This window comes from Polyodon spathula, chromosome 18, assembly GCF_017654505.1.
Source record: "Polyodon spathula isolate WHYD16114869_AA chromosome 18, ASM1765450v1, whole genome shotgun sequence".
In the NCBI taxonomy this organism is placed as follows: domain Eukaryota; kingdom Metazoa; phylum Chordata; class Actinopteri; order Acipenseriformes; family Polyodontidae; genus Polyodon; species Polyodon spathula.
In genome coordinates, this window is record NC_054551.1 from 33,533,131 (window position 1) to 33,548,102 (window position 14,972).

The 14,972-nt window shown below is 45.8% G+C and overlaps 1 protein-coding gene across 2 annotated transcripts; it reads right to left on the reverse strand.

Moving 5' to 3' along the window:
- Window positions 1–932: 932 nt before the first annotated feature.
- Window positions 933–13,502, reverse strand: LOC121330485 (proteoglycan 4-like). 2 transcript variants are annotated; one of them, XM_041277032.1, is made up of 5 exons: window positions 13,119–13,502; window positions 4,662–5,366; window positions 3,468–3,715; window positions 2,983–3,143; window positions 933–2,614 (listed from the first exon to the last, which is right to left on the reverse strand). In XM_041277032.1, exons 1-4 carry the CDS (start codon window positions 13,195–13,197, stop codon window positions 3,102–3,104), a joined length of 1,074 nt encoding a protein of 357 aa, XP_041132966.1. In that variant the 5' UTR covers window positions 13,198–13,502; the 3' UTR covers window positions 933–2,614; window positions 2,983–3,101. The 2 variants fall into 2 exon arrangements, with proteins under 2 accessions (XP_041132966.1, XP_041132967.1); XM_041277033.1 differs by having other exon boundaries at window positions 2,983–3,146.
- Between the last annotated feature and the right edge of the window lie 1,470 nt (window positions 13,503–14,972).

The window sequence follows — 14,972 nt, forward strand, 5'->3', positions numbered from 1 at the left end:
TTCTCTAAACAAGTATCCCAGGAGGTCACACAGCGAGCGAGGCCGTCTGCACCCTGAATAAATGTCTTGGATTGGGGCTGTGTGTCCTGCCAGCACATTCTGGGAGCGTGTTAGGAGAGAGAAGGGACGAGGAAGACAGATGCACGCACGCACTGAACCAGGGCACTTGCACTCTCCCTTTGGCTTGGTGGATGTGTGTGCGCTGAAAGATGGGATTGTTCTTGAACTGCGATCTTCTAAATCATTTAAAGGTTTCTGTTTAGCCCCTGCTGGCGCAACTCCGGATTGTGGGCAGTGAATCACGTGCTGCCTGGTGGTTAGCACAGGAACAAAGTCTGAAATGAACAGCACCGAGCTCCAGGGATTACAGAGTCACTCTGAGACAGTCTGCACGCTATCAAGAACAGGCAGCAGGCTGGGTTAACTTGGAGCCAGAGAGAGATCAACTCAGAAAATAAAACACTTGAGAATTGTAGAGAGTCTTGGCCTCATGGACCATGGAGTAATGAAGGACCTGGACAGACTGCATTGACAGGACTGGTGTATGTTCTCCTGCCCCACCCCTCTCTCCCAGCTCGGGGCAGTGGTTACAGAATTAAACCATACATTCTATACGTGAGAATTTAGACGCTGATGTGCAGGCGAGTTAAAGCACTAGAATGACTAAACCAAAAACTCAGGTAGAAGCATAAAAAAAAAAAAAAAAACTATAGATTTGGCACAGACACCTCTGAATACTGTGCAAATAATTCAAATGCACAGACCTGGGATTGCAGAAAGGAATTCAGTTTGATCATCATTCAATAATACAGTTGCGATTCCTGTGGCTCAACGTTGATAATGATCTGGAATCCGGATTAATTAATATGGAGTTACAATAGAGCTTCAATTTGACAGTCATTAAAAAAAGGGGGAAAAAATGAAACAAATCGTTTTCCAGTTTTAATTTTATTTAATCCTGTAACCCATTCTTAATGGTTTCTTTGGGCGTACAGTACAAGACAGGAAACTACTATTCAAAGTGCATTATTTTTACATTACAGAAACAAACAAAAAGGAAACTATAAAGTGCAGTCCCCCCAAATCTCAGAGCAAGAGCAGGCACAATTCACAGCAAAAGATCAACATTTCTTAAATGCAAAAGCTGAGCGAAGCTAAAGTAAAACAAAAGGAGGGAAGGAGGCCAGCTTCGAGACTTCATCAGGAGAACAGAAAACCAAAAGAGATCTAAACACAAATCGAGCACAGCTCAGGACCTCCCCCATCTCTTCACTAAGAGGAGTGTAGAAAGAAACTTTAAAAAAAGTAAAGCACACTTAATTATCTAGGAAAACAGAATCTCCCCTCCAGCCCCAAACTGCATGGCAAATCAACTTAGATCACAGCTCAAACTAACAGCCCCTGGACTTGAGCATCTGTGCATCACCCAAACACAATAACCATGCCAACTGACAGGGTGTTTTGTTTTCTGTGTGTCCTTTTTGCAATCTATTATTAATACAGGAAACAAAAACTATCCTCTATTCAAGCAGAACTACAATTTTGCATTAATGACAAAATAAAAATATACATATCAAAAAATCTTGTGCTCCTTTTATACCTCCTCCCCGTTTTAATGCACACACAAATGTACGATCTACAACTAAAACTACAATTTCTCTACAAAAGAAGCTCTTCAAAGTGAATGGGTTTTAAAAAAATCAATTTCCTGGGGAGGGTAGTTTTGCGAGGACTTTCCCACATGTTCATATTAAATCTTACAGAAAAGAAAGAACAAAGTTTTGCAGGGAAAAAAAAGATCCAAGTCCTTACAATCTTCAGCATGGAGAAAAACCAAACAAAAAACACAACAGCAGGCACAGGGAAGCATCTTAGGAAAAAAAAAAATTGAAAAGTGCATCAACAACCAACAGCCACTCCAAAATAACCAAACACAACCCTTTCCCAGGCCTGCTCCACTAAGCTGTCAAAACACCTGCATAGACTTTACCTTGAAAAAAAGAAAAACGGCACATGTTTGTTGGCAATATCTCACATGGTGAGTCTGGAACACTTTCGGGTGCTTCTAGCAAACGCTAAACAATGCACCTCAACACTGCCCTGCCCTGGAGGGAGCTCTTCCAAAGGGGGAAGAGAGGGGGGGTTCTCCAGTCCAAAACTATGCTTGCTTCACACAGCAAGGGCTGGGGAAGGCAACACATCCTATTCCCATCGCACCCCCGGCCACCCCCTTTACATTCGTTCATTTAAACACATTTAACAAGCAGCTCTTTTTTCAGTGGCGCTTGAACGATGCAGGAGAGGGCAGATATGAGGTGGTTCTTGAGAGCTAGGTAGCGGTGGCAGTGTCGTGAGGGGTGTACTTTGGCAGAAGGTCCAGGGCAGCTCCTACGGTCCTGGTCAGGACAGGTGGGTCTTTTAAAATCCCTGCAGGGCAGCGTCTATTTTGTGTATACAGTCGGCTGTGCGATAAGAAAACAAGCATGTTCATTGTCACACTTCTTATTCTACATGACTAATCGTGTGCAATCTGGAACGGGCGGCGTGTCGCGGTGGCGGTAGGGACGGGTCAGTAGCTGTACAGGGACAGGGGGGTGTCCTCCAACATGTCATCCTGCAAGGTAAACACAGGGATTAGGAGCCGCTGCACTGCACTCTGTTCTGTGCTGCTATTCAGTCAAACATGAGCCCCATTGTTCTACCACTCCTGTAAATACCCCAACACAGTATTGTTTTACTGAACATTTAGTTAAAAAACTGAACTGTTTTCTACTATATTAATCTTTGATAGAAACGTAAATATATAAACATGACTACACCTACTGGCTGGAGAGGTATTTCTAAGGAGTTCAATTTTGCGTCAGTGTTCTGATGAAAAGCACTGGCAGCGTGGTATAACGTATTGCTTGAAAAGGGAGCTGGGAGACAAAGTTTCCCCAGAGATAATAATAATTTTGTTTCTCCCACAGCTTGGACTCTCACCATGGGCAGGTCTTGGAGGCGCCGGAACGCTGGGCGGACGCGGCGCCGTTGGAACTTGAGGTAGAGGAGGGTGGAAACCAGGCCGAGCGCGATGATGAAGAGGGAGATGAGACCAGCCACTAGGGGCTCTGTGGACGTGCTGGCAGGGCTCTGAGCAGACACTACTGTGGGAGGGGGGGGGGGGGGGGGGGGGAGAGAGAGAGAGAGAGATGTTTTAGGACAGCATATCTCAGCTTCTCATAAACAGTCAATTGTTTTCTTGCTGAAATATTTAAAATAAAATCAAAATAGATCGCTAGGTTAAAACTGCAGCTCACTGATCGTCAGGCATTAAGGAACATGCACCATTTTCCTATTAATGTCTAAAACACAGTTCATCTCAATTCATTTTACTGTCGTTTTACAAACAGCTTAGAATTTTTAATTCTGAATGAAAGAAAAACTCAAAACTAGAAAATATCCGGTTTTCTAAAAAAGTGTCTCACCGCTCTGGTCGTCTCCAATATCAAAGACCGGGGGCGAGACCTGGTTGAGTTTGGCAGGGGCTGCGGGGGTGTGGGGGCGGCTGGTCTCTCGTGAGGTGCTGGGGGGGCTGTAGGAGGCAGGGTGGGGAGGGTGGGGGCTGCTGCACTGGGGGAAGCTGGGATCTCTGAAGTTTTTCGGGACTCAGCTCCCAGCGTCACGTTAGCGGGGGTTGCTGACTGAGGGGGATATTCCGGGCTGCCTGTGGAAGCTGGAAACAAACATTAATGAAATCAGTCTGCGTGTATTACATGCTGTCAACAGGTCTCCAGTTTTTAATTATTCCAAGGCAGCAAACAAAACATATTACCAGAACAGACCATGACATTAAACTTTAATCCCAACTTCAAAACCATTCAATCTAAGTTACTAAAGTGAAATGTACTTTAGCACTGGTATACTATTTGACATTACTGAAGTTTTACCTTATAAACATAACTCTTTCAACCCTTGAGACGTGTATATAGATCTAGGAATAAAAACTCCTCTCAGCACAACAGACCAGCAAACTAATCTAATATACTAGGGTGTGAAGTTGGTCAGCGCTGAAAGTGCCAAGAGTACTAACACTGTTTTAACGGACCATACTATTAATTTAACTGCATGAGGAAACCGTGACAGACAGAACTGCGTCTGTTGGGCTGGAAAGGGTTTAATGAGAAGCACAACATGATTTCCTGTTGCTATTTCAGGTCATTGGAACTGCCTGTCCAGTGAGATAAATGAGAGTCGGATTCCTGAGGGGGCTGCTCCTCTGTGTGTTGCCGCACTGAAATACCTAAATCTGCTCAGACTGCAACCAAGTCCCTGGCCTGTGACAGAGACCGTGCCCTTGGGGAGGGGAGAGGGGGCTGTGAATGCAGCCTCTGATCTGGGCTGGCTTTGGGAGGGACTGGTTACCAGTGCTTCACACAGCTCATTCCTACAGTAGACTGCATCTCATCCAGTCTGCAGTGTGCACAACTCAAGAGCATCTCAACTCAGGCCTGAAAGAGAGGCAGGCACAGCTTGCACCACAGCGTGGGTCTGAGAGCTGGACCTAGGAGGGTGAAGTAGACCCTTTTATGCTTCAGCACCACCACTGCTGTAATCACTCCTCTCCCACCCCCTACACCATTGTATCCCTGCCCTGAAATGACAATGAATAGTCTTATTACCTTCCGATTCCTGGGAGGGTGTTAATGTTGTGGCCGGCTCTTGTGTTGATTCTGCTGCACTCTCCAGGCTCGTGTACCCCTCTGTCCCATTCGCCCTGGTTCTGAGCTCAGGCAGCGTGGGGAGTGTCTCGTTGGTTCTGAGCTCAGGCAGCGTGGGGAGGGTCTCGTTGGTTCTGAGCTCAGGCAGCGCGGGGAGGGTCTCGTTGGTTCTGAGCTCAGGCAGCGCGGGGAGGGTCTCGTTGGTTCTGAGCTCAGGCAGCGCGGGGAGGGTCTCGTTGGTTCTGAGCTCAGGCAGTGTGGGGAGGGTCTCGTTGGTTCTGAGCTCAGGCAGCATGGGGAGGGTCTCGTTGGTTCTGAGCTCAGGCATTGTGGGGAGGGTCTCGTTGGTTCTGAGCTCAGTCAGCACGGGGAGGGTCTCGTTGGTTCTGAGCTCAGTCAGCACGGGGAGGGTCTCGTTGGCTCTGGCAGGGTGTGTAGTGCTGCTGTTTGCCGATGTTCCGGCGCTGGCCTGTCTCTCTATGTCGCTGGCTGGGCTGGTCAGTGTGTCTGTGCTCTGTACGGTGGTTGATGGTCTCTCTACCGGGAGGGTCGTGTGTGTTGCAGTTGGAGGCAGCGGGGGGTTTATAGAGATCAGTCCCTTTGAGACCGTGCTCTCTACCGACGGGCTGGTCGTCAGGGCTGGCGTGACATCTGGAGAGACTGAGGCTTCAGGGGAATAAAAAATGAAAATAAATAAAATACACACACACACACACACACACACACACACACACACACAAAGGAAGCCTTATTTAGTTACTCAGACATTCTGCATACTGTACAGATTCAGATTTCAATTTAATGCAAACTTGTAGATAACTATTAAAATAGTGATTTTACAGTATCAATTAGTTTTCTTCTTCAATAGTATTTCTAGTGATTGACAGGTATTCTGACTGTCCTTGGATATAGAGCAGTTTGCTGTTTTTATGATATGAGATTATATATATCATATAATATAATCAAGTGTTTGCGTCCTCGTAATGTTTCAAAACCACCAGCAAAGACGTATCTGCTTTACATCACTGTGGCCAAGCAGTGACAGAATCTGGGGTTGTGCATAAACAAAGCTTCTCTCATACTACAGACAGAGTGTGCCGGTTAAGAAAATAAGACAATCCAAACACTGTTGGTATCCTGGCAGTGGACTATTCACAATCACCATGGCCATCACCAGTACAATATCCACTAAACATATATTTATTTTGTTTACAAAAAAGAAAGCAACACAATTAAGTGCAATGATCCTGCTCCTCTCTGGAGTGTTACACTCTCCAACCAACCACAGGCCGGAAGGGTTGCCAGGCAACTGGCTGCTACTCTAGGCCTCAACCTGGACGCAATGTACCAGAGCTGCTTAAAGACATGACCTTTAGCAACACAGCTGCTTTTAAGAGTTCTGAAGTCTCTGGCTGTTTATAGAAGTCACGAAAACAAGAAACCCTCCCTCCCCGAATCTGGGCAGTAAACTCGCTTGTAAGAAACCCTCCCTGAATCAGGGCAGTAAACTCGCTTGTAAGAAACCCAACACTCATCTCGAGAGGGTACCCTTCAAATCTTTTCAAACCCAACATGAGGAATACTATTTATGCATTGAATCAGTGCAAAGTAACACATATCACGATTTCCATTCAGTCAGCACCAATGCAGGTTTTGCTAGTCACACACACATATACACACACATATATATACATATATACACACACACACATTATATAAATACATACACACACACACACACACACACACACACACACACACAGTATAATCAGATATAAAATACTCAGAACTCTAAGGTAGGCAACTAGTATTGAAGACCTGCTCCTGAGAAGTAAGCAGTAAGAATGATTGAAAACACCATAAAAGGTGATAACATATACACAAATATTAGATAGACAGATAGATAATAATTTAAAATAAATATTATTTAAATATATATGAGATATTTAAATACATAATTAACATGAGGTTCCCATGCACCCAAGTAAAAAGTGGCCACGTCAGGGCTGCCAAAATCTTTGTGCAGAGTCACAAGACACTGTTTGCAAGTTCCCTTGGTGCACAGGCCCTGATGAAAGTGGGTGCAGCCAGGCTAACTGCAGAACAGGGTTTTCATGATCACGCTGCTTTTGCCAACATGTCTTCTGACCTTCCTCCCTGAAGAGCTGTCAGTGTTCATTCACAGGCTTGTCTCCTCATCAGCGATTTTCACACTGTATAAAACATATGCAATAAATATCCCAGCTCCTGAGCCAGAGACAGAACTCAAGTAAGGATGCAGCCCAATTAAGACTTTCCACAAGCGAACGTCAGTAACGAAACTGCCAATTATCCTGAAGCACCTCAACGTCGCAGCGCGGGCTGTGAACTGATCAACATAATGAAGTGCGAATGCTAAATATAAAATGATTTCCAACAGCGGCTCGCATCTGGAATTTGTGACGCAACTGAATCTGCCCGCTAAGAGCTTCAAGGAAGAGGCTCTGGTTTATACCAGGAACCTTCAGAATACAAACCCATAGATTCGACTGGCAAGTACACTGCCAATCCTGCCTTTATCCTGAACTCCTTCAACAAGCCAGGCAAAATACTACAAATAGGACTAACAGGAACAGATTAGTGTGGCTCTTGGGGACAAAATCCTGAATTTCTGTAAACTGGATTTTGAGGGTCAGTGTGGCTCTGGAGTCTCCATTTCAATACAGTGCAGTTCAATACTTTATTTCAGATTCAATAATTCAGAAATTTGGTTAATTCTCTGTACGGCCATGTTGGCAGTAAATTATACAAGTTCTATATTTTTCTGTACAAGGCCCTTCAAAAAACAGCCAAATATTTAAAACAGTGAATTGACGATGTGCGAGTCAGATAGCTTAATAGAGAAAATAAGCAAAACTGTATGTTAGTCCTAGTCCTCAATAGCACAAAATCTGACAGCGTGTGCGTTACGTCAAAAACAGCAAGAGGAGGATGTGTTGAAGGGGCAGACTGGCAGAGCGTCAGTCAGATAACTCATCCCCTGTTGTGATACAATAAACAAGAACCTGCCCATCCGCCCCAAGTCATCTCCACTGTGAGCTGGCATAAAGCCCCTAGCAGCCCGCTGAACCGTGCCCAAGTCAACGTGACTCATCCACTCCATGACAAAATGGATCTGGGAGCCGAGCTGCAGCAAGACAGCAATGATCATCGCCACATAGGGGGAGCTTTCATTCGCCACCGGAAAACTTTTACCCAACAGATAAGATAAAGGTGGGAATGCTAGTAATGACAGGTCCTTAAAAGCCTTGGGTATTACCACTTCAAAGCCTGTTGAAATATCTGTGCTAGGGGAGGCAACATTGGCTATACCAGCCCATTGCACTGCAAGACATATTTACATGATCTTCAGCAGGGTCATAGAAATAATAAAGCAAATGCTGGAACAAAGCCCTGCAATGAAGCAGAGGAGCCTGTCCCTGCACTCGGCAACTATTTGCTTGCAACAGGATGCACGCTAGAAAGCTGTACCAAGTTGCTTTGTCTCAAGTAACCAGGTAGATGTTGAAGTCTGAAGTCACTGCAAACTGTGCCAATTCATAAACAATGTGAGAATTCTTCCAGATATTCTAGAAAATGCTCTCAGTTAAACATATTTTAAAAATGACTAACAATCTAAAAATAAAACCCAAATGTATGAATGCGTCTAACAGGAGAGAGAGCTTGGGCTTGAACTAGGAACCAAAACCAGTAAGGAGTTGGGTTCCCCCTGCAGAGACTGCATTGCACTTTCACTGCAACCAGAGCGCACTTCGACTTCTCTATAGCAGTGCAATGTCCAACATGGCCAGCACCACTCACAGTGCTCTCTGAACCCATTTCATCGATGCTCTTCCATGCAAACAGGTCTCTGCTGTGGCATCTATGGCCATGCCAAGCCCTAACTGCTAGCTGTCATCTTATCCCAAGCAGAGAGCGATCCTGCAGGTACTTGTGGAATGCGGCACCTCGATGTTGCTCCTCCCTCTTCAGGATGTGTCATCAGAGACTGACTGACCCTGACCCGACACACCCACATGCATGAGTTTCCAGTGTCATTGAAACACAGCGTTACTGTGAGAATAAATATTATATTCTGGGGTCAGAACAGTACCTCACACCAGTCCCAGGCTCCTTGTCATCCTTCTGTGCTGCTGACACAGTTCTTCTCATCACTGTGCATTGAAATTCTTACTTCTGATAATACTGTGCAGCACAATGAAGGAGCCCTCAGCAGAATAGGTGCAGCACTGTCCAGGACAGCCCGGAACTAGATTAGAGGAGAGGTGTGGAGGAGAGCCTGCTCTGCAACCCAGATTGTCCCTGCATGGACCTCTTCAACTGGGAAGCACGGCTGGGAGGAGGAGGAGGTCCTTGTTAGTTAAAGAACAATAAGCCATCTACACAACAGAACCACAAACAAAGACACTGAACAAGACCAGCGTCCTCGGGTGGGGTGCTGCTGCTGAACAAGACCAGCGTCCTGGGGTGGGGTGCTGCTGCTGAACAAGACCAGCGTCCTGGGGTGGGGTGCTGCTGCTGAACAAGACCAGCGTCCTGGGGTGGGGTGCTGCTGCTGAACAAGACCAGCGTCCTGAGGTGGGGTGCTGCTGCTGAACAAGACCAGCGTCCTGAGGTGGGGTGCTGCTGCTGAACAAGACCAGCGTCCTGGGGTGGGGTGCTACCACAATGGTACGGTACTCCGACAATTAAGTCCTAGGAAACTAAAACCACACACTGTGCCCAAACAGGACTTGATATCCAAGACTGATCAGTCTACCTATCAAAGAGGATTCAAGCCAAGTGATCACAGGAAAGGAGGTGCAAGAATCAAGGCATAATTAAGAAATAAATATATATATATAGAAAATGTTCTCTGAAAGGATCCGGATGAGATGACGATAAAGAAAAATCTCCTCCACCTTATCGGTTTACCAGTATCTGCTGTCTGAACATTTCAGCTTGTTATTCACATTATTTCATGTGCACAACATCAGACTGCTCTTTGATTGGCGCATGGCCTCAATCGCTCAGTTAGCTTAGTTAGAAACACTTCTCCTTGAGCAGAATGACTACGTGCTCACCTAGCTATTCTGCTGCACTTTTAAAGGGCTTCTGGCCTCAGTCTAATTCAGTTAAACTGCAGTTGTTTCTATGCTGAATGTAATTATAGCTCTCCCAGGTAAGGCTTCTCAGGGTGTCCATGATTATTTGTTGCTGCCATCAAGCATGGCTGGGGCTGCTTCTGCTAACAGTCGATATCAGGTTGCAAAGAAAGCAAGTCTCCAGCACTGAATCAGTAAGCACCCTGCTGCCAAAGCAGCACAGCCCCTAACCCACTGCGCTCTGGATCCTCGGGACAGTGTGAAAGAGCACTGACCAGCCCTGGAACCACACATCGGGAACAGTATTCTGCCAGCTTTCATAAACACTGGACTGCCAACTCAATCAGCCTTCAACACGATAACAACATTGGAATTGTGATGGCCAGATGGCTTAATCTGTGAAAACAGTCTGGGGTTACTGCACAGCACACTGACACAGACACACACGCACACACACCCTCAGATCAGCAGACTATGCTTTAATGCCAAACACTTTCTTCTGTGATACTGGACCGCTGGCAGCCTGCTGGAGCTCAAGCTGCAGCTTCCCTGGGCATGTCGTGTGGATTCTGCCAGTGGAACTCCACATCATGTTTAATGATAGATTAGTACAGGAGGAGACATGCCGCTCCCACGTCCAAACAGTGTTTCAGCATCCCAATGAATACTCAAAGCGTACAGTCAAAACATGCATGCTGTAATATCACTCTCTGCTAATGAATCACCACATTGAAACGTTCCAGATACACTATAATGGGAGTCAGTGTAGATATGCTCCCGATAATCACTTTGGTCATTATCACTCCGGTCATTCACAGCCTTATACCTGGTTTTACACCCCAGTTGATGTCACTGAAGATACAAACCCATAAGATTTCAAAGTTCACATGCAAGTAAGTTGCTATAATGTATGGAAAAGCAATGGCATACAAGGTAGCACAATATAGCATAGAGAACACAGCAATGTGTATAGTTGTGTTATACATGCACACTGTAATCAATGTGATACCAAGTATTACTGTATATTCAGATGTCCACAGCACAGCAGGCATGCTGTGTTTTTAATGCTTCCTTTGGCAGGTTCTTAGTGAACTCCTGATAATAAAAGGGTTGGACTATCCTAAAACTTGTAATAAGCACTGAGCAATGAATAATATAGCCCTGTAGTGAAGAATATCTCTCAATCAGGGGTAAGCTCTTCCACACAGTAGAATGCCTGTTACTTATTAATGATATCATTTTTCATACAGTAGGAAATATAAATCACAACCGTACTTCATTCGTATGAAGCTGAACGAGGAGGTTCTACAATACAGTATCTGCCACGGCTTCCTTTATTTCACTGCTCGTATTTCCCCAGACTCTTAATTGCATCATATTTTCTGTAATGATCGACCCTGCTAGAAAAGAGAAATGCCTCATGTGGGCTTTCTAGAAAAAGCTGTTAAATAATGCATTAGAGTCTTTAAAAAATATATATTTCAAACGTTTTTACACTGTGACATTGCTGTCAAACATGGAATCACAAGGGTTTCCAAAGAGGCCATGCAGAATAAAGCTTTAACGTCTCTGTTTTAATAGTTTTGCTGCTAGCGGACTGCTTTAGGCTGCACCAAACAAACAGCTTCATCAAGCCCAATTTATCTAGACTTCTCTCCCAGGGGGCTGCAGTCTCCTGTGCACTTCTATTAGATTTCTTTTTAACGCTTAAGTTGCAACGCTATTAACTTTATTGGGTGCAGAATTGAAAAGCCATGCAACACAGCCAGTTTCACAGGTAGACAGGCAGTGCAGAACGAGCCACTGATCTCGTGCATCAAGTGGAAAATTCTAATTTCCTGGGGTAAAGTGTGAGCAGATGGCGAGGCGGCTGTGCTGCACCTTTTCCTTTCGGCACTGGCTCAGCCGTAGCTCCTGATAATGCAGGCTGCTCATTCGGGAAGTGTCAGGTGCGAGTCAATACTGAGGTACATGATGCTCCCCCTGATCCTGAGCCTTGGCACCATCACATTAACCAAATCAAACCCAGGATGCAGGGCACGCGAGCTGCTGTCACTGCTTTACCCTGCTGCTCGGAAACAGTGGTGTTTAAAACGGGCCTGGGCGATGATGACATTTCCTGTTATTAACTATTGTCATCTGAACATGAACATCAAAGAACACTTTGTTTTTGCAGAGTCCGATGTACACAAACCTTCTCTCAGTTTCATGAAAATCACACTGGATAAAACAAGCTTTTCCCTGTCCATGCAAACTCACCCCCCTCACCCATCACTCCGGGCAATGCTGGAGCAGTACCTTGGGTTTTTTTTTTTTACCCTGAGAGACAGAGAATGTATCGGTTTTGATGCCCCCAAACCCCTCTGTTCTGCAACATTTCAAACCGTGGGGAACACAATTAAATACAAATATATAGTACCATCTGAAACCACTACAGTTTCCTATAATATAATACATGTGTACTGCCATAGCATTGGAAACTTTTTTTTTTTTTTTTTTTTTTTTTTTTACAGTACTAGAATATTTGATATGGGAAAGGTAGAGGAATTTACACGGGGACCAAGGCAGTATTACATTTATTTTTGACCGGTTTTAGATGGGTGGGGTTGACAGCTGCACAGATAAAAGCAATAAGAAACAAACTGGTCCTCAAAACATACTGTTCTAGAACACCCGCGTCAAAAATGCATTTTAAAGCTATTTTAATTCCTTTAAAAAAAAAGGTGTCTCCAGCTTCAAGGTACGCTACAGGAATCGGAGCTCCTGGAGAACGATCCATACAGTGGGACACGCAACGACACGGTGGCTTACACAGTACAGTACTAAAGCGACTCACTGAAAGCCTTGCTTGCAAACAGATGCTCGTTTACTAAAAACATATAACGTATGACCACAAAAGGAAATGTGCAGATGGAGCCAGCATTTTTTTTTTTCTACAACAGCTAAAAATGATATTGCTAAATACAGCTGAAAGAACTGAACAAAATAATTGCAGCCTGCTAAAGTTATGATTGGGGACAGATTGGGTTTCAGAAAGTGGACCAAATAAAAATGATTCCAATAATTCCACAGTGACGTAGCGTGATAGGGACGTGGGGTAACTGCAGCATTAATCGATACAGCAAATCAGCATTTAAAAGTTGGAGAAACAGTTTACATTTGACATTGACTAAAACGGGTATAAACAAACCAAAAAAAAAAAAAAAAAAAAAAAAAAGCAATACAAAGCAATACAGAATAACTATCGATACGCTCAGGCGAGAAACACAAGAAAACAGGATAATAATAACCTTACCTTGAATTGCAGATACATCAACATAGCAGAACACGGCTGCTAAAAGCCAGATTAACACGGACGGTGATATTCTTTCCATTGTTTTTCTATCTATATAAATTGAATGTTTTATTTGAGTTTTTTTCTAGATGGAGCTGCAGATTAGCAGTCGGAGTCAGGAGCTATTAATATCCGTGGGGTCGGGATGCAGAAGCACAGTGATCACTGGGTGGCATTTCATAAGGACAGAGCCAACGGGAGAGTTTAGATAAGCTTTCACTGCGAGCGAGTCAAAACTGCCACGTGGGGCTGTGTGCACAAACTACATCAAGAGACGAACCCAAACAAATGTGCAGCTTCCAATGCACTTCGGACAAACGCCGCTGCGACTGTGGGCGATATAGCCTCAGAAACTGCTACACAACTGCTCTCAAAGTGAACACCTCCCACTGACGCTGCTGCCACACCCGCAACCTCTCTTCAAACAGGGATTGCAATATTTTAATTGCACAAAACAGTTAACGAGCCTTCCCGGTTAAGCAGGAACGCCCAGGGGAAAATCCCATTAGTCGTCAGAATTCTTGGACCTTAAATACCACGCCCATATCACCTCCGTTCTCAGGCTAAAAGGAAAGCTACGGGGGCGGGGTTTATAAAATCTCAGCGTGCGAGCTAGTTGGAGTGGCAGTGTGGGAGAGTGCTGTGTGTGCTAGTTGGAGTGGCAGTGTGGGAGAGTGCTGTGTGTGCTAGTTGGAGTGGCAGTGTGGGAGAGTGCTGTGTGTGCTAGTTGGAGTGGCAGTGTGGGAGAGTGCTGTGTGTGCTAGTTGGAGTGGCAGTGTGGGAGAGTGCTGTGTGTGCTAGTTGGAGTGGCAGTGTGGGAGAGTGCTGTGTGTGCTAGTTGGAGTGGCAGTGTGGGAGAGTGCTGTGTGTGCTAGTTGGAGTGGCAGTGTGGGAGAGTGCTGTGTGTGCTAGTTGGAGTGGCAGTGTGGGAGAGTGCTGTGTGTGCTAGTTGGAGTGGCAGTGTGGGAGAGTGCTGTGTGTGCTAGTTGGAGTGGCAGTGTGGGAGAGTGCTGTGTGTGCTAGTTGGAGTGGCAGTGTGGGAGAGTGCTGTGTGTGCTAGTTGGAGTGGCAGTGTGGGAGAGTGCTGTGTGTGCTAGTTGGAGTGGCAGTGTGGGAGAGTGCTGTGTGTGCTAGTTGGAGTGGCAGTGTGGGAGAGTGCTGTGTGTGCTAGTTGGAGTGGCAGTGTGGGAGAGTGCTGTGTGTGCTAGTTGGAGTGGCAGTGTGGGAGAGTGCTGTGTGTGCTAGTTGGAGTGGCAGTGTGGGAGAGTGCTGTGTGTGCTAGTTGGAGTGGCAGTGTGGGAGAGTGCTGTGTGTGCTAGTTGGAGTGGCAGTGTGGGAGAGTGCTGTGTGTGCTAGTTGGAGTGGCAGTGTGGGAGAGTGCTGTGTGTGCTAGTTGGAGTGGCAGTGTGGGAGAGTGCTGTGTGTGCTAGTTGGAGTGGCAGTGTGGGAGAGTGCTGTGTGTGCTAGTTGGAGTGGCAGTGTGGGAGAGTGCTGTGTGTGCTAGTTGGAGTGGCAGTGTGGGAGAGTGCTGTGTGTGCTAGTTGGAGTGGCAGTGTGGGAGAGTGCTGTGTGTGCTAGTTGGAGTGGCAGTGTGGGAGAGTGCTGTGTGTGCTAGTTGGAGTGGCAGTGTGGGAGAGTGCTGTGTGTGCTAGTTGGAGTGGCAGTGTGGGAGAGTGCTGTGTGTGCTAGTTGGAGTGGCAGTGTGGGAGAGTGCTGTGTGTGCTAGTTGGAGTGGCAGTGTGGGAGAGTGCTGTGTGTGCTAGTTGGAGTGGCAGTGTGGGAGAGTGCTGTGTGTGCTAGTTGGAGTGGCAGTGT

Excerpts from the sequence above, each read along its gene's own strand:
- LOC121330485 (XM_041277032.1), bottom strand. The coding sequence starts at position 13,197 with ATGGAAAGAATATCACCGTCCGTGTTAATCTGGCTTTTAGCAGCCGTG. Across the intron at positions 5,367-13,118 it reads TGATGTATCTGCAATTCAAG|CCTCAGTCTCTCCAGATGTC; the intron begins GTAAGGTTATTA and ends ATTCCCCTGAAG. Across the intron at positions 3,716-4,661 it reads ACCCTCCCAGGAATCGGAAG|CTTCCACAGGCAGCCCGGAA; the intron begins GTAATAAGACTA and ends GTTTGTTTCCAG.